The 25464-nt window shown below is 36.9% G+C and overlaps 3 protein-coding genes and 1 long non-coding RNA gene across 4 annotated transcripts in view; all 4 read left to right on the top strand.

Annotated features, from left to right (window-relative positions):
- The first annotated feature begins 1469 nt into the window (after positions 1-1469).
- Positions 1470-2280, top strand: LOC116164465. Its single transcript, XR_004143902.1, has 2 exons — positions 1470-1625; positions 1684-2280. It is a non-coding gene; the product is annotated as an uncharacterized LOC116164465 (long non-coding RNA).
- A 3347-nt stretch (positions 2281-5627) lies between these two features.
- LOC116164464 (acidic fibroblast growth factor intracellular-binding protein-like) lies at positions 5628-6237 on the top strand. Its single transcript, XM_031478654.1, has 2 exons — positions 5628-5809; positions 5863-6237. Exons 1-2 carry the CDS (start codon positions 5725-5727, stop codon positions 6063-6065), a joined length of 288 nt encoding a protein of 95 aa, XP_031334514.1. The 5' UTR covers positions 5628-5724; the 3' UTR covers positions 6066-6237.
- Positions 6238-11011: 4774 nt separating this feature from the next.
- LOC116164459 lies at positions 11012-18461 on the top strand. Its single transcript, XM_031478649.1, has 2 exons — positions 11012-17469; positions 17526-18461. The coding sequence occupies exons 1-2, from the start codon at positions 11146-11148 to the stop codon at positions 17946-17948; spliced, it is 6747 nt and encodes a 2248-aa protein (XP_031334509.1). The 5' UTR covers positions 11012-11145; the 3' UTR covers positions 17949-18461.
- Positions 18462-20286: 1825 nt separating this feature from the next.
- LOC116164460 (phosphatidylinositol 4-phosphate 3-kinase C2 domain-containing subunit alpha) overlaps positions 20287-25464 on the top strand; it is a 29488-nt gene continuing 24310 nt past the window's right edge. The window contains exons 1-11 of the mRNA XM_031478650.1: positions 20287-20457; positions 20569-20746; positions 20797-21049; positions 21096-21435; positions 23256-23496; positions 23543-23754; positions 23800-23902; positions 24273-24428; positions 24477-24697; positions 24745-24844; positions 24898-25115. Of these exons, the coding sequence (XP_031334510.1) occupies positions 20569-20746; positions 20797-21049; positions 21096-21435; positions 23256-23496; positions 23543-23754; positions 23800-23902; positions 24273-24428; positions 24477-24697; positions 24745-24844; positions 24898-25115 (2022 nt within the window). The 5' untranslated portion in view covers positions 20287-20457. The remainder of the gene's footprint in view (positions 20458-20568; positions 20747-20796; positions 21050-21095; positions 21436-23255; positions 23497-23542; positions 23755-23799; positions 23903-24272; positions 24429-24476; positions 24698-24744; positions 24845-24897; positions 25116-25464) is intronic.

Below are 25464 nucleotides of genomic sequence, written 5' to 3'. Positions count from 1 at the left end.
ACCTCTTTTAACAAAGAACATATAGGGTCATTGTGAAATTGACAATTGTAAGATGGGCAGGGTTAAACGTACTCCGGATCACAACCATGTTACAGTAAAGTGGCTCAAAAAGATTCAAAACAATATTTTAAAAAATTAAAAAATCGTTTTGACATTTTTTTTGAATTGAATATTTTAATATGACTCTTACTGTGCTATATTTTTGAATTTAATAAATTTAGATTAAAATATACAGTGTGTTCCATTTACAAAAATGTTGCCTTTTTGAAATTTTTTTGAATCTTGAACCCTTTTTTTTAATTTTTTGCGAATCATTTCTCTTTCTTTAGATTAATATACACAGTTCTTTATTTAAAAAATGAGGTTAGGTCCGATAATTTTTTTTACTTGACTTTGTATACTCAATTTGAAAACAGCAGATTATTCAACAATCATTATAAACAAACTTTTGTAATAAACATTTCTCTTCATCTAAGAACATAATTATAGGGTCATTGTGAAATTGACAATGGTAAGATGTTAGATGGGTAGGGTTAAATGTATTCTGCTGATTTTACGTTACAATGTAATATTGGTTCAAAAAAATTCAAAACGATGTTTTGAAAAATTCAAAAATCTGTTTGAATTTTTTTTCAATCATTTGAACCTTTTTTTAATTTTTGTTTGTTTGAATCACTTTCTTTTTCTTAGTTTTAATCTCATCCCCTGGTGGCGTCATATTGAAATTGTCACTTTTGATTGTTCTTGTGGTATACGTGTGTGTAAACCATGTGCGCCCTGTACAGGGTGTCTCATTTTCGACACTGATTATACAGGGTAATTGTTGCTGCTATCACAAAAAAGTAATGTAGGCTCTTGGGTCAAACTTAAAATGGTAAAACCAGAATTGAAAATATTCGCTTGCTTAAGAGATACAGGGGAAACTCAAAAAATTGTATATTTTGGAATGACTATATTTTTTTAGTTCAGAAAAATGTTTCTTATAAAAGTTTGTTTATAATGATTGTTGAATAATCTGCTGTGTGAGTATACAATCGTTTTTGAAATGGAACACCCGGTATATTTTAATCTAAAAAGATAACATATTAAATACACTATTCAAAAATATCACACTGGGAATGATATTAAAAAAAGATTCAAGTGATTAAAAAAGGAATTCAAAAAGATTTGAAAAGGGAATGCTATCTTTTTAGAATAAAATATACAAGGTGTTCAATTTAAAATTTTTATTTTACCATTTTAAGTGTAAAATTGTTTGTAGAATCAAAAAATGTACAGGGTGTACCATTTAAATTGTGAAATTTAGTCATTTCCAGTTAAACCAGTTGTGCTAGGAAAATACGATTCAATTAATTTATATTTGTACACCGAAATCGATATCGCCAATTTTACCAAAGCTACGGGGGGTGGAGGGGGGGCCTTTTTGAAAAGATTATTCACTCTTTATTTTTGCTGCTTCCTGCAATAATTTGCGACTCATCCTCACACAATTTTTTAAATTTCAGAACACATGTCCGCATTCACACAGGCGACCGGCCTTACGTCTGTCCGTTCGACGGATGCAACAAGAAATTCGCCCAATCCACAAATCTCAAGAGTCACATATTAACACACGCAAAGGCCAAGTGAGTACGCGACGTTTTTTCTTTTTAAACTTCTCTAAACCGTCTCCCTCTTCCCCAGATCCAGAAACTCGATGGGCCGTTCCAACAGCAACACAATGCAAATGCTTCAGCCGCAGTTCGTGCAGGTCGAGGTCGCGGACGTCGATCAACCCTACATCGTGTACGCCGATTAATTTTATTCAGATCAGTGACGACAGTGCTGTTAAACGAAGAGACTGTATTGCAATTCTGGAGAACTGAAATAGTCAACCAAATACATAATCGTTCGCGATCGGAGAGTTCCCACACAAAAAAAAAAGGGGGGGGGGGGAACTTTGTTCATTTTTATATGTCGCGGAACTGTTTTTAAACATATTTATTGGACGTAGTGATTTTTTTTTTAAATTGTATTTAGGGTTAAGTACAAAACTCATTTTTTTAAGGATTTCCAAGTGAAAAATGTGATTTTTTTTTGTTTTTAGTTGGTACCTTTGTAATCCGTTTTATTTTTTTTTGTTAAAGAAAGAAAGATAGAACTAAATTGATAGTATTATTGATAATAAAATTAGTTCTTTCGTCTTTTGCCATCGTGATAACTGATAACTAAGCACTTATTGTAAAAACATGAACCACATTTTCCTAATGTACATAAAATAAATAATTTTTCAGTATAAAATTGTCAACTTTATCATTACACCCTGTATATAAAGTGACATTCAAATATAGTCCCTATGTTAAGCAGTGGTAATGGTAAGACTTGCGTGAAGGTCGCACGTCACGTTTCTTGACGGAATCCAGTTCTCCGTGAAAAGTTGAGGCGACATTCACACGGGCAAAATTTGATTTGTTCATTTCTTCGCCATTAAACATGCAAAAAAAAGCCCTGTCGTTTTTTGGCGATTCTGAGTTAAATAGAGCTCGGAAACGTCCGTGACGGGTCTTTACCTTTCTAAAATTTTGATCCGCACGCGTCGGGAGCCTTTTGACACCGTGAAAAGGCGTCTATTCCAGAAAATGAAAATTTTCCGCCATTTTAATAAAAAAATTAAACTTCAAACTGACGGGCGGGTCCATGTTGAGAAAAACGGAGGTGGGTCCGCAGTCTGGGCGCTATTTTTACGAAAATGCGACAAGCCCACGAGGTTGTTTTTTCGCATAGCAATGCCGCTAGAAAATTAAGAAATTCTAAAAAATCTGAAATATCCCAACAATTTTAGAAAATGTAAGAAATTCTAAAAAAATACTAAAACATCTAAAGAAAAGCTGAAATACCTACCTACAAAAAAATTTTTTTTAATTCTGGAAAATTTAAAAAAAGAGCGTTCGGATAGGTAGTCAGAAAAAAGATGTGAAAACTTGCAACTTAAACGAGCGACCATTTTAGTAACAAAAAGTTAAATTTGGTCGTTCAACATGTAGAGCTTTACTAAAAATGTACACAATCGATCTTGTGATTTTTTTAAATTTTTGGGTAATTGAGACTTTGGGAATTTAGGATCTTTGAAATTAGAGGCTTTGGAATTATATTTTTGAAATTCTGAGAGTTTTTGGGATTTTTAAAAATCGCGAGAGTTAGAATTTTTGTCAATTTTAATAAAACTTTGTAACGAAATTTCGGGAATTTGAGATTTTTTAATCTTTTTCATATTGAAAATTTTTAGAATGTTGGAAATTTTAGGGTAGGATATTTAATTTTTTTCTTAAAATGTTGATAATTTGAAATTAGGGAATTTTCGATAATATTGGGAATATGTGGATTTTTAGATTTTTTTAATTTGAATTATCGGGAGTGAGATTTTTGGAATTTCAGATTTTGGGATTTTTGAAATTTTGAGAATTTTAATTTTTGTGAATTTTAAAGTATAAATTTCGGGAATTTGAGATTTTTAATTTTTTTGTTTAGAATTTTTGTGTGGAAATTTCAGCCCTTTAAGATCTTTGGGATTTTGCCGATTGGAAATTCTAGAATATTCTAGCATTTTAGAAATTTTTGTAAATTTGGGATTAAGTTGTATGGATTTTGGAAAGTAACGAAATTACCAATTTTGGAATATTGGATTTCTGAAATTTTGACTCTATGAGATTTTAGGAATCCCAGATTTTGAATTTTTGAGATTTCGGGAATTAGGTTTTGGGATTGTATATAAAGGGAATTTGAAATTTTGGGGTTGAGGTCTTGTGATTTTAGGAATTTAGAGGTTTCAGAATTATATTTTGGAATTTTTTTAATTTTGTGTATATAAGATTTTAGGAATTTGGGATTTTTGAAATTTAGAGTTGGATTTTGGGATTGTTTAAAGTAAGGGAATTTGAAATTTTGGGCTTACAACGTCTTCTGAATTTGGAAGTTTTGGGTATTTGAGATTTTGGGATATTTCAGATTTTGGGATTTTTTAATTACTGGTAATTTGATTTTTGGTGCGTTTTAAACTTTAGGACCTTTGAAATTTCGGGAATTTGAGATTTTTAGATCTTTATAACATTTGAGATTTTTAGAATGTTGAAAATTTTTGATAAAGATTTTAGATTTCTCGAAATTTTTAACAATTTGAGATGTTCAGAAAATTCGAAAATTTGAGATTTAAGATTTTCGATATTAGCGGAAGTCTAGATTTTGGGATTTTTGAAATTTTTATAAATGTTGATATTTGAAATGTGAATATGAGATTGCTGGAATTAGATTTACGGATTTTTGATAATTTTGAGCATGTGATATTTTGGGATTGTTTAAAGTAGGGGAATTTGAAACTTTGGGCGTACGAGATTTGTGGTTTTTGAGAATTTTTGGGAAATTTAGGATCTTTGAAATCGGAGGTTTGAGATTTATATTTTTGAAATTTTGAGAATTTTAATTTTTGGGATTTTTGAAATTGCGAGAATTTGAATTTTTGTGAATTTTAAACTTTGGGACTTGAAATTGAGATATTTATTTTTAGATTATGAAATTTTGTGAATTTCATATATTTTAAATTTCAGGAGTTAGCATTTGGTACTTTTGAAAATTAGCGCATTTAAAATTTTGGGATCATCGGATTTTCCAAATTTTAGTCACGAAATTTTGGAATTTTTGAAATTTCAGGTACCTATTAGAATTAGAAATTTTGGGATTTATGAGATTTTGGGATTTTTTAAATTCTGGTTGAGATTGGGATTTTCGAAATTTTGGGTATTTGATTTTCTGGAATTTTTTAATTTATAGCGTGCGAAGAAAAGGAGATACAAAAAAGCTTATAACCCTCGCGCCTCTTAAAGTTTATCCATTATGTTGTTGATTATCGGTTATCTAACAAATTCTATAAACATTCTAAAATCTGTTTTTCTGGCATATCTTTGAAAGTAATGGAAATGTTTTGATTTTCTTTAAAGCGTGATAATAAGCCTTAATTACGCATCTTTTTTCTAATTTGACCGTCGTCGTATCTTCCATGGTTTCGGAGACCCCTATGGTTGACATCCTTACCTTTGGCACACTGTATAAAGCATTATGTGGGAATTAGAAGAATCCAAATAATCGAAAAGATATGAATAAATTGGAAAAAAAACGTAGCAGTTCAAAACAACTTAAGGATCTGCAACGTCGGATAGGAGAACTTAAAAAACAAATCAATTTGAAGAAACAAAAGTATCATAGAAGATGTTGCAAAATTTTACCAACTTCAAGCATCGATGGAAGTTGATAATATAAAATAAAGAAAAATCAAAAAATGTTGATATGCTAAATAAATAATTTAAAGAATATATATGTATATGAAGAATTCAAAAACAGAAGAATAAGAAGCATCTGGAAAGATTGAGGAGAAGAAACATCCTGAACTGGATGATGTATCTAAAGCGGTTTTAGGTTTGGACGAATTTGATAAATACAACTGAAAAACTTGGAGAAACCGAAGGATAAAAAAAATCCAAGCAATCTCATAAATTGGAATCTATAAATATATTCACATTTATTCAGATGGGTTCACACTGTATGTAAAAAAACATGGCAACACTGTCTTGATATTTTAGTGGCAACGCAGGCAAAGCGCCATCTGGTTTATTATGATTTGAAATTATACAATTTATTTATTTACAAAAAACATATGATCCGCCGTGAGCTCTCCGTTGATACCGATAAAATCAAATGTGCACAGAGGTCGACGTGTTCATAACAAACTACACGTTGGTCGATCCCGACATTTACCAGCTATGGATAGATGGTCGTACAGGTAAATCGCTTGTCTCTCGTTCGTATCCACCTTTAGGCTCGCACTCGTTTCAGCCAGCGAAGCCGTAGCTATCTTAAATCAGCAGGGCCTCGGCCAACAAACCGGCGCCTCGCTCGAGCTGATCGCGAGCGATGTCCTCGACCATTATCGTACCTATTCACTGTTGGAGAAGCTTCTCACTCATCCGTCGAAGTTACAGGAACAGTTGGCGTTTCAAATTGAGCCGAAAACTCAACAATTGTTAATTGAGAAGTAAGTACCTACACACGTTGTCGCAATGTGAGAAGACACGTTGCGGATCTTGCAGATTTCGCTTATCCGCTAATTATTTTGAATAGTTATAGTGCGGGAAGAGATTTTGTTTCACTTGGCCTAAAATAGGTGGATACATTGCTCAATTTTATACCACCCACACCAAAAAATTTATTAACTTACCGATGGCAAACTTTTTGAAACACCTTGTACCTATGAAAATTTTATTGAGTAGGTAGGTACACAGTATGTCCATATTTTAATGCCTAAGTACTAAATTGGTATCTCAGTTGTTGGTTATCATAAAAAAACTTTCTAGAAATTTCAAGAAAAGTTCTAAAAAAAAATCTATATCTAAAAATTCTAAAATATCTAAACAATTTTAGAGGGATTCTAAAAAATATGTAAAATATCCTAACAATTCTAGAGAATTTTAAACATTGCTAAAATACATATCTAAAAATTCTAAAAAATTTGAAATATGTATCTAAAAAATTCTAGGAAATTCTAAAATATCTAAAAAATTCTAAAAGAAATAAAAATATCTACAAAAAATCTGAGAGATCTAAAAAATAAAATTCTAAGAAATTCTGGGAAATTCTAAAAAAAATTCTAAAATATCTAAGGAAAATCTGAAATACCTAAAAAAATTAAATAAATTCTGGAAAATTATAAAAATGTTTTAAATATCTGAAAAATTCTAGAAAAAATATAAAAAAAAGAAAAATTAAAAACATTTTTTAAAATACTTGAAAAATTCTAGAATTCTAAGAAAAATTTGAATTATCTAACAAATTCTGGAAAATTGAAAAACAATTTTAAAATATCTAATAAATTTTAAAAAACAATCTGAAATTTTAAAAAAATAACAGAAAATTGGAAACAAATTTTGGAAAATTATAAAAAAAATTCAAAAATATCTAAAAATTCTAAGAAAAATCTGAAATATCTGTCTAGAAATTTCTAAAAATTTTTTTGAAGTTTTAACAAATTCTAGAAAATTCTTATGAAATTCTGAAATATAAAATATCTGAAATACCTAAAAAATTTCAGAAAATCAAAAAATTCTGAAAAATTAAAAACAAATTTTAAAATATCTGAAAAATTCTAGAAAAATTCCAAAAAAATTTGAAATATCTAAAAAAATTAAAAAAAAATTTTTTAGAAAATTCTATAAACAGAATTCTAAAAAAATCTGAAATGTCTAAAAAAATTTAAAAAATCCAAAAAAATTTTTAAAAATTCTGATACCTAAAAAAGGTCTAAAATATTTAACAAATTCTAGAAATTTAAAATTCTAAAATATTTAATAATTCTAGAAAAATTTAAATAATTCTAGGATGTTCTATAAACATTATAAAATATCTGAAAAATTCTGGAAGATTATAAAAAAAATTGTAGAGAATTCTAAAAAATGGTACCAAATTTTGGGAAATTCTAAAAAATTCTAAAATATCTACAAAAAATCTGAGATACCTAATAAATAAAATTCTAAGAAATTCTGGGAAATAACTAAAAAAAATTCTAAAATATCTAATAAAAATCTGAAATACCTAAAAAATTTAAACAAATTCTTGAAAATTATAAACAAAATTTTAAATATCTGAAAAAGTCTAGAAAAAAATATAAAAAAATTATCAAAGTCCTCGTTTGAGATCGAAGGGACTTCAGCGCATTTTTGTGTGGCAGATCAGTATTCTATTAGCCACTTTCGATTCAACCATCAATAACAGATCTTGTCGAAGGCTACTACATTCACTAACCGCTTCCCACTTTCCTCGTGCACCCGCAATTCGCTTTTAAAGATTTGACTCCACCATCAGGAAGATCGTGTCGGGGGCTACCACATTCCCTTTGACGGTACCCACTTCCGACGTTCGGTTCACCCGCAATTCGCGTTTGAAGATTTGACTCCACCATCAGGAAGATCGTGTCGGGGGCTACCACATTTCCTTTGACGGTACCCCCTTCCGACGTCCCGTTCGCCCGCAATTCGCGATTGAAGATTTGACTCCACCATCAGTGAGATCGTGTCGCGGGCTACCACATTCCCTTTTACGGTACCCACTTCCGACGTCCCGTTCACCCGCAATTCGCGTTTGAAGATTTGACTCCACCACCAGGAAGATCGTGTCGGGGGCTACCACATTTCCTTTGACGGTACCCCCTTCCGACGTCCCGTTCACCCGCAATTCGCGATTGAAGATTTGACTCCACCATCAGTGAGATCGTGTCGCGGGCTACCACATTCCCTTTTACGGTACCCACTTCCGACGTCCCGTTCACCCGCAATTCGCGTTTGAAGATTTGACTCCACCATCAGGAAGATCGTGTCGGGGGCTACCACATTCCCTTTGACGGTACCTCCTTCCGACGTCCCGTTCACCAGCAATTCGCGTTTGAAGATTTGACTCCACCATCAGGAAAATCGTGTCGGGGGCTACCACATTTCCTTTGACGGTACCCCCTTCCGACGTCCCGTTCACCCGCAATTCGCGATTGAAGATTTGACTCCACCATCAGTGAGATCGTGTCGCGGGCTACCACATTCCCTTTTACGGTACCCACTTCCGACGTCCCGTTCACCCGCAATTCGGGTTTGAAGATTTGACTCCACCATCAGGAAGATCGTGTCGGGGGCTACCACATTCCCTTTGACGGTACCTCCTTCCGACGTCCCGTTCACCAGCAATTCGCGTTTGAAGATTTGACTCCACCATCAGGAAGATCGTGTCGCGGGCTACCACATTCCTTTTACGGTACCCACTTCCGACGTCCCGTTCACCCGCAATTCGCGTTTGAAGATTTGACTCCACCATCAGGAAGATCGTGTCGGGGGCTACCACATTCCCTTTGACGGTACCCCCTTCCGACGTCCCGTTCACCCGCAATTCGCGTTTGAAGATTTGACTCCACCATCAGGAAGATCGTGTCGGGGGCTACCACATTCCCTTTGACGGTACCCCCTTCCGACGTCCCGTTCACCCGCAATTCGCGTTTGAAGATTTGACTCCACCATCAGGAAGATCGTGTCGGGGGCTACCACATTTCCTTTTGACGGTACCCCCTTCCGACGTCCCGTTCACCCGCAATTCGCGTTTGAAGATTTGACTCCACCATCAGGAAGATCGTGTCGGGGGCTACCACATTTCCTTTGACGGTACCCGCTTCCGACGTCCCGTTCACCCGCAATTCGCGATTGAAGATTTGACTCCACCATCAGTGAGATCGTGTCGCGGGCTACCACATTCCCTTTTACGGTACCCACTTCCGACGTCCCGTTCACCCGCAATTCGCGTTTGAAGATTTGACTCACCATCAGAAGATCGTGTGGGTGGCTACCACAATTTCCCTTGACGGTACCTCCTTCCGACGAATCCCGTTTCACCAGCAATTTCGCGTTTGAAGATTTGACTCCACCATCAGGAAAATCGTTGTCGGGGGCTACCACATTCCTTTGACGGTACCCCCTTCCGACGTCCCGTTCACCCGCAATTCGCGTTTGAAGATTTGACTCCACCATCAGGAAGATCGTGTCGGGGACTACCACATTCCCTTTGACGGTACCCCTTCCGACGTCCCGTTCACCCGCAATTCGCGTTTGAAGATTTGACTCCACCATCAGGAAGATCGTGTCGGGGGCTACCACATTCCCGTTGACGGTACCCCCTCCGACGTCCCGTTCACTCGCAATTCGCGTTTGAAGATTTGACTCCACCATCAGTGAGATCGTGTTCGCGGGCTACCACATTCCCTTTTACGGTACCCACTTCCGACGTCCCGTTCACCCGCAATTCGCGTTTGAAGATTTGACTCCACCATCAGGAAGATCGTGTCGGGGGCTACCACATTCCCTTTGACGGTACCTCCTTCCGACGTCCCGTTCACCAGCAATTCGCGTTTGAAGATTTGACTCCACCATCAGGAAAATCGTGTCGGGGGCTACCACATTTCCTTTGACGGTACCCCCTTCCGACGTCCCGTTCACCCGCAATTCGCGTTTGAAGATTTGACTCCACCATCAGGAAGATCGTGTCGGGGGCTACCACATTTCCTTTGACGGTACCCCCTTCCGACGTCCCGTTCACCCGCAATTCGCGATTGAAGATTTGACTCCACCATCAGTGAGATCGTGTCGCGGGCTACCACATTCCCTTTTACGGTACCCACTTCCGACGTCCCGTTCACCCGCAATTCGCGTTTGAAGATTTGACTCCACCATCAGGAAGATCGTGTCGGGGGCTACCACATTTCCTTTGACGGTACCCCCTTCCGACGTCCCGTTCACTCGCAATTCGCGTTTGAAGATTTGACTCCACCATCAGTGAGATCGTGTCGGGCTACCACATTCTCTTTTACGGTACCCACTTCCGACGTCCCGTTCACTCGCAATTCACTTCTATTGGCGACACGAGAAAGAGAGACAGCGATTCGAGATTCACGAAACGTTAAACCGCGTGAGTTCGCAACGGAAGGTAAAAGGCGCCTGACTACTTCTCGAAGACGCGCGCGCCGCCTCGCAAAAGGTCGTTAATTTCGCCCCTATGACAAAAAACAAAATTCCGCCACGCAGGAGTTGTGCGCGTTTACAACATCTTTCCGACGACACCAATTTCAAAAGAATCGGACCAAAACTGTAGTAGAAGATAGGAAAAAACTGAAAAACCTTCACGTTAGTATACTACGCTCGAGGATGACGCCCAGATGTCGCCAACCCCACATCATGTAGCCATGTCCCTAAGGTTGACAAATTTCACGGCCCTGTAGATACACGTACACCCGTTGCCTTTCTACAAGAGTTCTTCTACGCGCCCACATTTGCTGCCAGCCAGCCAGCCAGTCATCCAGCCAGCCAGCCAGCCAGCCAAAGTGAGATTAAAAGCTACTTTTTACAAAAAAAATTTTTTGCAAAAATGCGCTAAAAATGATTCGACCATCAGAGTATCGGAAAAAGAGATTTTGTGATTTGATCATGAAGCGCCTACAAAAAAATAGCAGGTAGAGTAAAAGCTGAATGTATAGTGTGACAGTGACATTGACTCTGATATCAGTGTAACAGTTAATCTACAACTACTAGAAGAAACATGAATTGGCAAACAATAATTTTCGACGAAGATTTAAAGAACTTTCATAAAAGTCGAACTTGCGAATTCTTATTCATGGTTGAGCGCTCTGAAGGTGCTGGTAAGGTACTTGACAAATTTTACTTTGGTTCAAAGAAAAACCCTTTAAGTAACGTTAAAATAATAACTTATCAAGATATTTTGAACAATGTTACAACAGTTTACAGTCAGCCTCTAACGGGTAAGAAAAAATCCAATGAATTGTATAACCTTGCTGCCAAAGACACTTATGAGTATTTGATGTACCACGGTCGCCTTCCATACACGTGGATGGTTAACTTAATTAAACTTCATGTAATGTACTTAATCGATGAAGATGTTTCTGCGAGTCAAAGGCTATTAATGACGGAAAGAGATTTGAATAATGAAAGGGCCGAATTATTAAATCCAGTCGAGAAGAAACCTAAAGGTCAACCTTTTGATCCATTCAATGCGTACAAATTAAAAACTAACACTTTCTTTAAATCCAAAAAAGTGGACAATCCTTTACTTTACGAATCTATTCCCGTGGAATCAAAAGAGCTTCTCTTTGTTATGATAGGATTTTACGATTATCAACTGTTTAGAACGTTGTTTGAAGCGAAGGTTCCCTGTTTATGTTTAGTCCAAGTTGTTGAACCCAGTTTCAAACCAATTTCATCTGGTTATGATAATGATGACGGCGTTAACTGCTCTCAGAAAGCAACTAAACGTAAAACTAAGAAATCGCAAGCTTTGCTTGACTTTTGGACGAACCTTTATAATAACTTTGAAAATGAAAACTATGAGGAGTGTTTTACGCATACGTACCACATGCTCATTTGTCCAGCTTCGTTTGCGTTTGAGACCCAATGTGTTACTACAAAGTTATGCGTAAAAGTGTTCAATACTATCTCTGATGAGTTACTACGATTCTTTGATGTACAAAGATGCTATGCAAACTACATCAGACATTTGAAAATGTGCAATGTGGGTCCGAAACCCAATTTTGCTTCCTCTGGAAAGTACCCTTTGTACAATAAAATTATGAATTTGTTGCCTCCCGAATGTTTCAACGTATCTTTTCTTTTATACGCCATGCTCGAGCAACTTCAACGATTGTCATCGTCAAATCTACCTGCCACGAACTCGTCTGAAATATTTGTAACCTATGAATCACCAGCGAAAGAGTTACCCACACACAAAAGCATCAAGAGGTGTATTGGTGACATACTAAAAAGAGCTGCTCCATCTTTTTGTTCTAACAATTTAAACGAGCATCGTGATGGTTCAAAAGCAAACTTAGGAATATCAAGAAAACCATTTCTAACTCACGAAAGGAATCACAATTACATACGAATAAGTCCATACGAGAAAATTCGCCCCGAGTACTTAAGAATTAATCATCATGGTCTAGAGATGTGCCGTTCAGCACTGTTGTGGAAACGTTGCAATTTTAAAGAGCTCCAGGTTTTTCTGAACAAATACAACTTGAAGAACTTGGCTAGTGTTTTAGAGCTACCTGTGCAGGAAATACAGTATGCTCTTCACGTAGTCCTCTTTCACTCAATGAAATGTTCTACCGACAAAAATTCAGTTACAACTTGCAACAATTCATTCACCTCATTGTTCGCGCCGATAGAAGACACTGCACCAGGGGTTACTACTTTAACAAATGATACTTTCAAGTCGATACCCGGTAATCAAAACGTTTACGAGGTTCGAAATATGGCGTCATTTAAATGGTACGATAAATTAACGTCAGACGTAATGCTACAAGATCTCTTTGATGCCGAACAGAATCACGCTTGCATGGATTACAAATTTAATGCCTTTGATGATACAATTTTGTTGAGATTTCACAATGATCTGGACGAATTTGGACTCAATCGGCGAGTACACAATGAATCGTTAAGAACGAATATTGGGTTGAAAGACTTCTGTAAGTATGTCATTAATGAAGATTGTGAATGGCTAAAAATGCAAGAAGAAAAGTATCTCAAAGATCGCGAAAAGGAGTATGACGAGAACGTCAGAGCGCAGCAGGTCGCAAAGCAAACATTTTACCCCGAGTTAATCTTTACTGATTCCGATTTTGTACAACCAGGATCATTCAAAGCAAAGGCCAAAAACGAAACAAAATTAAACCCGTCTCCTACAACTGCACCAATCGCTACTCTCGAAAAACTATCAGAACCACCTCTACCACTGCCGTCTAAAAAACTTAGTCTTCATTTCGCCGACTCAGACTTTCGGTATTATGCATATGATCACTGCGATCACCGTTTGCAATTAACGGGCTCGACAATCCTATTTCACAGTCAAGATGGTGTCAAAGTAACAGTTGATCAAACTCGCTTTTTGAAATCACCCAAAACGTTATCCATTAACGTATCAGTTGGCGGACACAGCTTAGTACTCCACAAAAATGAGATAACTTGGTCAGAACCGCTCACCTTTCATTTCGCTTTGGCAAACCAAACTATTGTGGCATTTGGGAAACCCCACAAACCGAAAAGGCCCGAATCCAAATTATTTTCCAACTTATATCATGCGATAAAAGAAGGCGATCCCAATTTACGGCAGCGACTGTATTTTGTGTCGGAAACCCAAAGTCGCGTAATGAAATGCTTCGACGTCCCAATGATTACTAAAAGAAATTTGATTTTATCTCAAGATCTATTGACTCCCTTCCTGCGAGAAGTAGCCAAAAGAAAAATTCCCGTTAAATATGTCTTATCAAGCGAAACTTTGAGTAATGAGGAAATAACCGAAATCAAAAATGTTGTGAGTGCAAAATTACGTAGAGGAGAACATGTGCCAAGAAAAAGGTCGACCAAGTTTATTACCATAACCAACACTGAGGAAGTAGAAGACGTACAAGACGAAGAAACTCTTTGGAGTAGTCAAGCACGTCGAGCCTTTTCATCGGAAGATTTTACCATTTTAAAAAGGTCAACAAAAAAAGTACTAGGCAAGATTAGGGAGGCGCAAGTTTCTCAAATCCCAATATTTAAAATTTGTTCGAGCAGACTTCATAAAAATCAATACGTAAAACGAGTGAAATCTTCCGTTGCCATTCCTGAAGGAACTGTGATAAAACGCTTAGCTATTAAACCGCGTTTGCGTTACGGTGAAAGTGAATTAAAAATTTCGAAGTTACTGCCTATTAAACCTCTTATTGTGGGGAATAGTCCAAATTACAATTTAAAAGTTTCGTTGCCGTCTGGATTGATCGTGGAAACCGTGCCTGGAGTTGAAGGGGCACATTTTTGTTTACGGCAGAGGTATGTAGATGTGGGTCCACAATCAAAATCAATTTCCAGCGAGTCTTCACGCACTTTTTTGAGAAATGGCATCTTAGTGATTAGTAAAAATGATGGAAATTTGAATCTCTTAAACGTAAATGGCCACATTGCTAACTGTAATTTATCTACAATTAAGGAAAAAGGTGCCAATAACTCGAGACTAAAACGCAAAGTGTTTTCTCATTTAACACACTTGCACGCATACGGTGCAAATTTCCGCAAATTTAAAAGGCATCTACAAAGGGTAGTGTACCGATTGGAAAAGCACGAGGTAAGTAAATCATTCACCAGTTATAGTAGATCTCCATTTAGAAGGTTGAAAAATTGTCATAGTGGCGTTTATTTTTTGCAAAATTCGATGTCTCCATGTGCAAAGTTTTCTTTAATTACTTGCGATGGAAGAAAGATAACAAAAGTAAAATCGGCAATAGTTGAAGAAAAGAAGTTTTATACTTCGACTGTGACCGATTATCGATATGAAGAAGTTCTTTTCACCAGAGAGGATGGAACGCATAGTTTGCTGAATCGCGATGGAGTTCTAATAACACAGTTCCCCGATGGTAGCAGAATATCATCTTGGATCTATATTGAACCAGAATTGATCTACGTAGTTGATGAGCCTATTCGTTGTAATATTACATGTGACAAGCAAGAGCAAGCCTCTTTACATTCCGTTTCTGGCTCTATGTCATCTACAGACGACAAAACCAAACCCGCAGAAACAGGATGGGTATCTGTCTTTCTAAATTTCAAATTGGAAAATCCACATTACGCCACTGTGGCGTATTATGGCTCGAGCAAGTATGCGGATATTACACTTCCTGGTAATATAAATATTAACATGACCGATTTGGGAGAATACAAAATGCAAGTCGATGACCGAATCGCCGCCAACATAACATGCGACAAATTAGTGTTGGAGTCACAATTATGCCACAACTGTCTAGGGAAGTGTACAACGACTTTGAACCTTAGACCTTTTTTTAACAAGGAGAGGGGCGCTTTTAATTCAAGCAAAATTAAACTTTTGAAAACAGTTGACAGCTTTAGAAAGAAGTTTGTAGTAAATTATGATGGCAGGTGTTACAAGAACACAGATTATGAAGCAGGAGGAAGAAATAAAGAATGTTGTGAGATGCACCGCCCATTTGAGTTTCAGCAACTTTTTCTGCTAACAAGATCTTTAAATGGTTGCAAACTGTGGGACACTATGTCGTTTGAAAATCAACGCTTAATGGCACAGAAGCATGAACATGTTACTGTAAAGAGTTCACAAGATAAACATTCCTCATTGGTCATTTTGGAAACTTCGGTTGATGTACCAAAGGACTACGAATTTATGCTTCCCTACAAAGAGAAGTCTTTAACGTTAACCAAACAGAAGGCAAATAAGTGCGAAGAGGCCAAGACATTTTATACAAAAAGACTAATCTTGCGTGGGCTTCCAAGTGCACCTACGTTGTTACCATTTTACAAAACCTTGAGGGATTTACTCACACCCAATCCGAAAATTACCTGGTCCGGTGCCTCTGAATTTTTCATATTTTACGACAAGATTTTAACGGAATTTAAAAGTGACCAAACCGATAAAAAGAAAGCCTATCTTCTAGCTGAGGCTGAAAAAATGCACGTGGCAGAACCGGTTGTACCGCTTTCAGAACGCTTAAAAAATTGGAAAAGGCGACGTGCTAGTAAAATTAACAAAATTAGGCATACAACGGTTCCTTTATATTATAACTCTAAACAGAGAGAAGATTTGATGAAGGAACTGTATCCTGAACCCACTCCATCGGAATCTCTAATTGCTACTTCCTCCATTTCTAATGAAGCACCTATGGTACCTTCAGAAGCTAGCGTGAGCTGCGACCACCAACCAGAATCATTACAAGATGAAGCGAAAACGAATTCTGTAGACACTCAGACTCAAGTAGAGCACAGCGTATCACTAAGTGTACAGGAAAATTTAAAAATGGGATACTCCATAAAAAAAGATTTAAATGGCAATGTTCATGCAAACGAAATTTTGAAAGAAGTTATTTTGAGATTCAGTTCCTTTCTTGAAGACGTAGAGGACAAAAATGAAAATGTGTCAGTTCACAAAGTTGAGTATGTCGCCGAAAAAATTTATAACAACATACTATTCGCTGCCAACGAGTTTGATAGTTCGCGTTGTAACGATTACATTACCATCGCTGCTACGATTATTGTTAAAAACGTAACTTCCGAGCATCTAAATACTGCCGAAATGCGTTACCTGGTTACTTTCTTATCTGGACCAATCGTTGAAAATATGGGAACGTGTATTGGCGTCAACACCAAATCTTGCACACCGTGCTTTGATGGCTCGAGTTGTACGTTGAAACAACCAGCAGACCAAGATGATTCAACATCGGCCGAATCAAATCAAGTTGAATCTGCGTACGAAGTTTATTGCAGTTACTCAGGCAAAACTAAAATCGGTCTCCGACCTTCGTCTTCAAGTTCGATTGAGCATAGTGGGGATAAAGTTAGGCCAAAAGGGAGCAGCTTAACGGTCGTTTATGAATCAAGTGGAGTGGATCATGATAAATCACTAGATCCTAAAGCGAAATATCTAATACGGTCATCTTACACCAACTTGATTCAGTCGCAAGGTGGAAGCGAGGTGTGCACTAAATGTATTGAAACCACCTCATTTTGGACAAAGTACGCGAAGAGAACGAGTGGCGAGGAAAATGATCAGTTGGAAAGCGTTGAACAATTACTTACGGGAGAATTCAGTGAAGCAGGAAGTGGTAAAGATTTTCCGTCAACCTCCTTTGGTAATTTCGAATCAAATCAATCCATAGTTATAGAGGATAGTGAAAGTCGGACAGTTGCATTAGATAGGGATACAGACGACCTACCATCTGACAGCATGATGGCTTTATTCAGTTTGGCATCTTTAAAAGCTAAAAACATGCAGAACATGCCCCCGTACATTGAACGAGACCCTAATGACATACAGAAATTTCTCACTAACGCAATAACGTCCGCTGAGGTACGTATAGTAACAAAATGTATTAGCTACAGTTAACCGCTAAAACATTATTTCAGGGTGAAGACAGGAAGCGATCCAAATTGATTCAGTCGGCATTAAGTAAATGTCGAAAGTGTGTTAAAAAAGGTCACGGGCGCTTTTCCAAGAACAAAAGTCTTACAGATGTTGTAAACCAGATAAGAGCCGATAATCCACTATTAAGTAGCCAAACTGCAATTAATGGAAGTTTGTTAGACATTCTGCAATCAGACGTAGAAGAGTTGGATGGGAAAAAACACGGCAAGCATTTAATTTGTGCAGAAATTACGAATAAAGATGCGAGATTAGTAAAGGAAGGTTGTCCTCCGATCATGGATCAAACAACGACGTATAGGGTACCACGGCAAGAACCGATAGGAAAAATAGTGAAGAAAAGCGTCGGAATGGTTACAAAGGAAGGCACTACTGATAAAAGATTTCAAACTCGATCTTTTCATTAAAGTTTGCTTAATTCAAATATAAAAGATTGTCTGTAATTTGCTCTTTCTATTCTATCTTTCGAATAGTATCTCTATAATTTGAAAATTAACACTGTTATTACTACCCGATCCCACCCCTTCACCACGCAGTCCCACCCCTTCGCCGCCCGATCCCAACACTTCGCCAACCTTTTGCCACCCGATCACACCCCTTCGCCACCCGATCCCATCAGATCATCAACCAATCCCAACACTTCGCCCTCCGATTTCACCACTTTGCCACCAGTTCCCCATCCGATCTTAACTTTTCGCAACCCAATCCCATCCGATCCCGATCCAACCCTTTCGCCACTTAATTCCATTCCTTTATCACGCGATCCCAACCCTTTACCACCCGATCCCACACCATCTCACGTGATTAAATCCCTTCGCCACCCGATCCCACCCCATTGACACCCGTTCCCACCCTATCGTCACTCGATCCCAATCCGATCCCACCACTTCGCCCCCCTATTCAACCATTTCACCGCTCGATCCCACCCATTTACCACCCGATCCCACCCCTTCGCTATCCAATCTCACACCATCCCCACCCGATGCCACCCCTTCGCCACCTGGTCACACCCCATCGCCACTCGTTCTCTCCCCTTAGCCACCAGATCCCACCCCTTCGCCAATCGCCACCCAATCCTACCCCTTCGCCACCCGATTCCAACCCTTCACCACCCGATCGCCTCCCAATCACACGCCCTCGCCACCTAATCGCACCCCATTATCACCCCATCTCCACTCATTCCCATCCCATCCCCACCTGATCTCACCCCTTCACCACACGATGCCACCTCTTCGCCACCTGGTCCCGCCCCTTCACTACCCGTTCCCCCTATTCGCCATTTCCATCCCATCTCACCCGAGCCCACCCCTTCGCCACCCACCAAAGATTACTATCTGCATTCAATAACAAAAATTAACAACAAACATTTACGAAGCATCGCCATTAAAAACATGAAAGTAAAACATGTATAAAACCCCTATACTATCTACTACACTATTTTGCCCTAAAGATTTTTTTTCAATCTATCCTGCGAAGGGGGCCATTTTGGAAATCGAAATTGAAAAATGTTTATAACAAATGTTGTAGTACCTAGTGTAGGGCTTTGATAATTTTTTTGCTTTCAAACATAGATGGGGTGGTTCTCAAAAATTCTTTTTTTTTAATTCTTGATCGGCCCTATTTAATTTACTTGAAAAAATAAATAATAATCATAAATACAAATATCTTAGAGAGCTAAAAAATAGTTATGAAAATCCTTATTTATTTTCAATAGTAATATAATAGTAAATAAAATAAATTTATCGAAAACAAAAGAACGGGGACACCAAATCAAAAATTGAAACTAAGAAAATTTGTTTCTTTAAATGACTACTTAGTACTGTGCGATCAAAAATGAGTTACTGTGGAGTCACATTTGGAACTTTTGTTTACATGGGAAAATCGTATTTAACTTGAACTTCCAAAAGCGACTCGACAGCAACTCATTTTTGATCGCCCGTTATTAACACCCTGTATACTAATATGCAGGATAGAATCTCTCACTACCTGTAAATACACTTTTCAAAAGTCAAGCTTCGTTACGAAAATCCCTGTTCGTCGACACCTGCGCAGAACGGTCGAAACCGAAGACATCACAACTGCTGTATACACAGAGCATTTCGTATTTTTCTCATACATACTACCATTTTTTCAAATGTAAGGTGTGTCGTCTAACACAATAGGGGTCACCACTCACCACAGATGTCAGGATAATGTATTTCAAACGGTTGATTGCCATCTACTTACTGATCCGAGAGGCAGACGTAATAATAATTAGCTATCGAGTATCGATTGCGAAAAAAAAACGTGAAATCTCTTCCCATTTCCAAGAGGCAGAAACAACAATTTCGTAAGGAAGTGATTTAGTTTAAACTTTAAAGGCTTTCGTCTCTTAATAACTTAATTCATAAAAATCATTCCAAAAGAATACTATAAGTATGATCTTGATCTTGGTCATAGAGTAAACGTTATTTACTCTATGTCTTGGCCAAAGTGTTGGTCCAGTCTTCAACAGCTATACCTTAATCTCATCTCTAAGTTAATTTTTGCTGATAATCAATAGCGATTGTTACGTATTCACTCTCTAGGGGACAAATAGTACAGCCTACTGAGTACTGATTTTCAAAAATGAACGATTCATGTTCGTCCTATTTTATTCGTTTTTGAGGGCGTTCACTGTATATAAGATCATCTTTCTTTTTTTAATACACGCACCTTGCTTATTTAGTCATCCTCCTTTAGCTGAATATAGCAACAGTTGTGTGATGTATGCAATAAATGTAAATGATAATAGGAAATTTAGGTTAAATTGACTTGTTGATTATTTGACACGATAATGTTTATAGTTTAATTTTTTTATTCAATCAATATCCATTATAATAAATTACAATTAAAATGAACACGAAAGAGTAGGTAGTCGTGAAGACATATGGGAAGGTAGGTGAATTCTGTAACAATATACAAAAATTAATGTTGGTCAATCCTCTAATGATTTTCTGACATTAGGCTTAGTTTTTCCTCAATTAATAACAATTAAATTCCTATTAGATGGCAACTGAGAATGTAGATTATGAAAAACAATTTCAAGAGGACTTGGAGCGTGCACAGGCACTTAGCCTGGAGTCATTGGCGTTGGAACAATTTAGAAACCAAAAACGCTTACAGGAACTCAACATATCCACAAAAAATGTTTCGACTAGAACGAAAATCATTAAAAATACTTCAGGTATGTGATGACAAAGTAGCAAAATGGAGATTAATGTATTTCTGTTTTAGTTTTGCGCACATCGTCTATGAATGAATCGGACTGCGGTCCTGCCAGACCCGAACGACATCATATAAAATCTAGACCTAGACCTGGTGCAACAAGTACCAGCCCTGCAAATTCAATAATTGCACCACCTCCATCATCGCAACGTCGAAATAGCACAACTTCTATTACATCTGATGAAAGTACTGCAGATCTAATATCGTTCACTAGCCCTCCATCAAGCAGCATTTTAGACCTTTACGATGATGGACCCAATATGTGAGTACTAAACTAAAGTAAATCTTAATTTACGCTTACATTTTAGGTCGGTCAATGGAAAACAATTGCCCAATCCAACTGCGAATATCTTGCGCGAATATCAAATGAGGCAATATCATACTCAACCTTCGCCATTGCTAAACAATTTATTTCAAAGCAAAACTAACCAGCCCCTCGGTCGCCCAATTGGCTGGCAATTTAATACAGGCTATACATCTTCGAGTAGTGTGAGCTCAGTTTCCAGCGCTATGCAAAGTCCTACTCTGGGAATTACTAGCAGTTCTGTGATCATCCCTGCAAATATTGGGTGGAATATTTCTACACCTCCACCTCCTCCTACAAAACAGATTAACATTCTTTCAAGTAATGAATCTGACCAAGAAAAGGTAGAGTTAACATTTTTGATAATTATGACCAAATCATGCATTACTAAAAAGATGTCTGCATTTGGGGCTCTATGTATATACTGGCTGGCCATATTTACAAATGAGTATATTCTTTATCACCAGTATCTTTCTGTTTCATTTCTAGGTTAGAATTATGAATATTTCAACACTAATTCTGATGTCATTGAAAACTAAACAAATTTTAGATTGATAGAATATGCAGTTTTTCTGACCATGTAGACAAACATGCGAGGTGATTTTATGAAGACTCTGTATTGAGATACATTAATGAAGTTTACTGAGTTTACTGGTAGGATTGCTCTGAACCTTAACAAAATGTACTATCCGTTTGACAGATCAACGCAACGGATGAACCCAAGGTTAGTAAAGTTAATAGGTTGCATGGTAACTACTAGCAACCATAACGAAGAGAGGGGGCCGAAGTACGAATGACGTCACAGTGTGCAAGTGACAGCCATTGAACTGTATTTAATTTAATGTGATCAGTTACCCGACTGTGATTCACATATGTGAACGCTCACTTTCTCATACTTTACAATATGCCAGGAAAAGAGGATTCCGTGCTGGTACTCGGGTAGAATTGCTTTATGTATTTGTAAGTCTTGTTTCATAAATTACACTAGCCTTTGTGGTCAGAAAACCATTTCCTGTCTGTAGTGTTTTTTTTAGAAACTACGACACTTTGTTAGCAATTTGACATATCCTAAAAGGTAATAGGCATAGAACTTTATAAAAAACGTCATTTAACGGCTTTGTTTTTATTTTTTATAACAATTTAGGAGTAAAAGGAAACATACTCCCACTTTCAACTTTGATGTAAATGTTCATAACCACACATCGCAACACAGAAATGTATGTATGTTATCATAACTTATATATGTACCTCTTGAAAGAACGCAATTAATATAGAAAATATCCAAAACTGGAGGAATTAATTAAAATTTTGAAAATCAGTGTTTAGCTGTTAAAATGGATGTGCACAAAGTTACGTCACACGCTCGTGGTCCCCTATTGGCCGAAAGTTACCATGCAACCTATTAACTTTACTAACCTTGGGATGAACCCACCTTTAAAGCCTTATCAAAAGAAGGCCACTTGATCAAATGACATCAAATTTTAGTAAATTGAACCTTTTCAAACACATTTTTTCTAATTTCTATTTGTGGCTGCGAAACCTGATTCCAAAATGAAAGGCAACACAAACATTTCACTTGTACAACTCTCTTTGCTATATCAGAAACAATTGGATTGGGTCACATTCTGTTATTTTTGTAAACCATTTGTTATTTGTAATATTTAAATAACCCCTAGGCCAAATTAACTCGAGCGGCCTCCTAGGTGAAACTTCCTAGGAGTGATCGTCAAATTGCATTGTGAGCAAGCCAACTTTTTGGCGAATTTTTCTCAAAGTAAAAATCTTTATTGGCTGCACTTTATGTTGTGAATTGGCCAATGAGCGGAATTTTCTTATCGGAATATCTATGTGATTAATTGAGGTATTGATGTTGATTGAAAAACATTTGATGAAGTAGATGAAAGTAGGTAAGATTAGTTGCATATTTTAAGGGGTATTTGACTTGTATATTTAAAAATTGAACATAGGAGATTTGTATGTTCAGAGTTGAGTAAATTTACACATTCAATATAATCAGCGATGCTGATAATATTGCGTATGGTGGCAAGATAGAATTGAACTGCAAGAAAATGTCACCTCAATTTTTTTTTAATATGTGATTAAATTCACATTTATTTATCAATCAATTTCTCACTTACTGTGAAATAATTGCTTTGTTTTGTAGGCACCAGCATTACCTCCTCGAAACCAACAGAGTACACCTCCGACAATCCCTGTACCATCTTCATCTAGCAAACAGAAACTACGAAACATCACAACCAAAAACATGAAACTCAGTTATAATTTGATTGATCTAACACCATCAAACCTTGATGATAAAAATAGTGTAAGAGTTAGTATCCTGGAGGCGTTTGATCCTCTATTGACTAGTTCTGAAAGTGGAAGTTTAAGTCCGGAATGTCCAGGTATTCTCGAAAATAGATTATGGTTTGTATATACTTATTTTTGTAGACGATGCAGTCTCTGTATGTGATAGTGTTTACGACGAATATGATCCCTATGATTTTATTTATTCTGGATCAGGTAGCAATAGTACATCTGATCCTATGTATGCTGCTGTTATAAAGTCCAAAACCGAAACTGGGGTATTGTCCTCTACATCCACTTTGTCTCGCAGAGCTCAACTGTCTACAATGGAACGGCAAAAGAGCAAGGACTTACTTGTAAATGATACTTTGTTATTTCGCATTGCAATATTATGGTTTCAGGTAAAGAAGAAGTCGTTTTTGTATGACAATATTATCTTACTTGAACAAAATTCTAACGATTCCGATTTAGAGGCATTTTATAAAACTGTACTTAACTTAAGATGTAAGTACTTAGTTATAATGATACTTTTTTAGATTTCTTTTGAGAGTTTCTTTCTCGGGAATTATTTGTCTACATTCAGATCTGACACTGTACTGTAACATTATGAAGTTGGCAGTGTTGCTAACTCCATTGAGTTATTTTTTTCTCAAAGGACAATACTAAATATTAGATCATGCATCAGGTTATCCAGTAAATTACCTAAGCATCTTTTTTAAGGAATGGCTGGTACTTTTTTTTCAAATAACAATACTATAAGTATATTTTTGTATTACTTCAAAAGCAATAAAGTTGTAAAGATCTATCTAACTTAAAGGGCTAGTAAGGACAACTAGAATTTGAACATGATGTTAAAATGTAACTTTAATTGCAGGTAGATTTCGGTACGATGACCCAGATACAAATATGGGTTTAGTAATTAGTCCTCTAATGTCACATCAGTATCGTGAGGGTACTAGCATAAAGGTTTGCATTTACCCACATTACGTAGGTGCTGATTCTACGAAACCTGTTAGCTTTACCTGTGATGGTATGGTCAATCGACATCTTTCCATGAAACTTATCAATTTTATTTTAGTAACTTCAAGTGTCGAACACATAACTCTTCATGTGACCTGTGAATTGGAAGCCCCATCAGAAGATGAATACACCTTAAAGGTTTGGGGATATAATGAATATTTGGCACCCACAACCTTATTATCAGATTATGAATATGTACATAATTGCATTAAATTAGAGGAAGATGTACTGTTAATATTGGTACCTGATAGACTAGTGGACAGATCATTCGCAAGAACTGTAAATCTTACAATGTGTAGTAACTATTTTTCACATTTTCATTTTAGCCTCAAGATGACAATCGGGACAAGGATATAAAGTTTCAGGATATAATTCCCACAGAAACTGATGCTCCACTAACTTATGATAATTTAAAAATTCTACTTGGTAAATAGGTACATCACTAAAAAACAAAATGCGTAATCCATCTTTTTTCCCAGAAACGTTAGAAAAAGAAATGGAAAAAATCGAACAGACTGCTGTTCAAATTGAAAAACCTACCAACTCTAGCTTTATTCCGCAGTTACAACCGTCAGGTGTTATACAATCGATAAAACTGGTTGTGAAACTACTTGGCACTGTGGAAACATTAGATATATCAGAAGCTTTGGATAATTTAAAGGAATGTTGTCAAAAGTTTGTCCCACAAGTTAATCAGGTAAGTATGATTACTTTACCGACGCCGCATAAGACAAGACTATCTCCAAAATAACACGACCAAAGTCTGATGCCTTCACAGGATGACATTCATAATTGATGACTAGCAGATTCATGAATACATATTCTTAGCGCATTACTTTAATTAAACGCGTCTATGGGTTTTGTTAGCTAGATTGGAATGTCCGTAACGCCATTTTCTCTAACTCAGATCTGACTACAAGCCTAGTGGTTAACTAAATTATTGGGATTTCTTGCATAGGACAGTGTTTCAAATTGTAATGAAAAGGGAATAACTAACGTTGCGCGTTTTCCAGCACTTATATAATTGGATTAGTGGTTTTTGGGCG

The sequence above is a fragment of the Photinus pyralis genome, unplaced genomic scaffold (assembly GCF_008802855.1).
Source record: "Photinus pyralis isolate 1611_PpyrPB1 unplaced genomic scaffold, Ppyr1.3 Ppyr1.4_LG2, whole genome shotgun sequence".
In the NCBI taxonomy this organism is placed as follows: domain Eukaryota; kingdom Metazoa; phylum Arthropoda; class Insecta; order Coleoptera; family Lampyridae; genus Photinus; species Photinus pyralis.
The sequence above is the reverse complement of the archived record's forward strand: the minus strand, read 5'-3'. Positions and strand labels throughout refer to the sequence as shown.

Coding starts and splice junctions, on each gene's coding strand:
- LOC116164464 (XM_031478654.1), top strand. CDS start 5,725: ATGTGCACAGAGGTCGACGTGTTCATAACAAACTACACGTTGGTCGAT. Junction 5,810..5,862: donor ATGGATAGATGGTCGTACAG/GTAAATCGCTTG, acceptor CACTCGTTTCAG/CCAGCGAAGCCGTAGCTATC.
- LOC116164459 (XM_031478649.1), top strand. CDS start 11,146: ATGAATTGGCAAACAATAATTTTCGACGAAGATTTAAAGAACTTTCAT. Junction 17,470..17,525: donor ACGCAATAACGTCCGCTGAG/GTACGTATAGTA, acceptor ACATTATTTCAG/GGTGAAGACAGGAAGCGATC.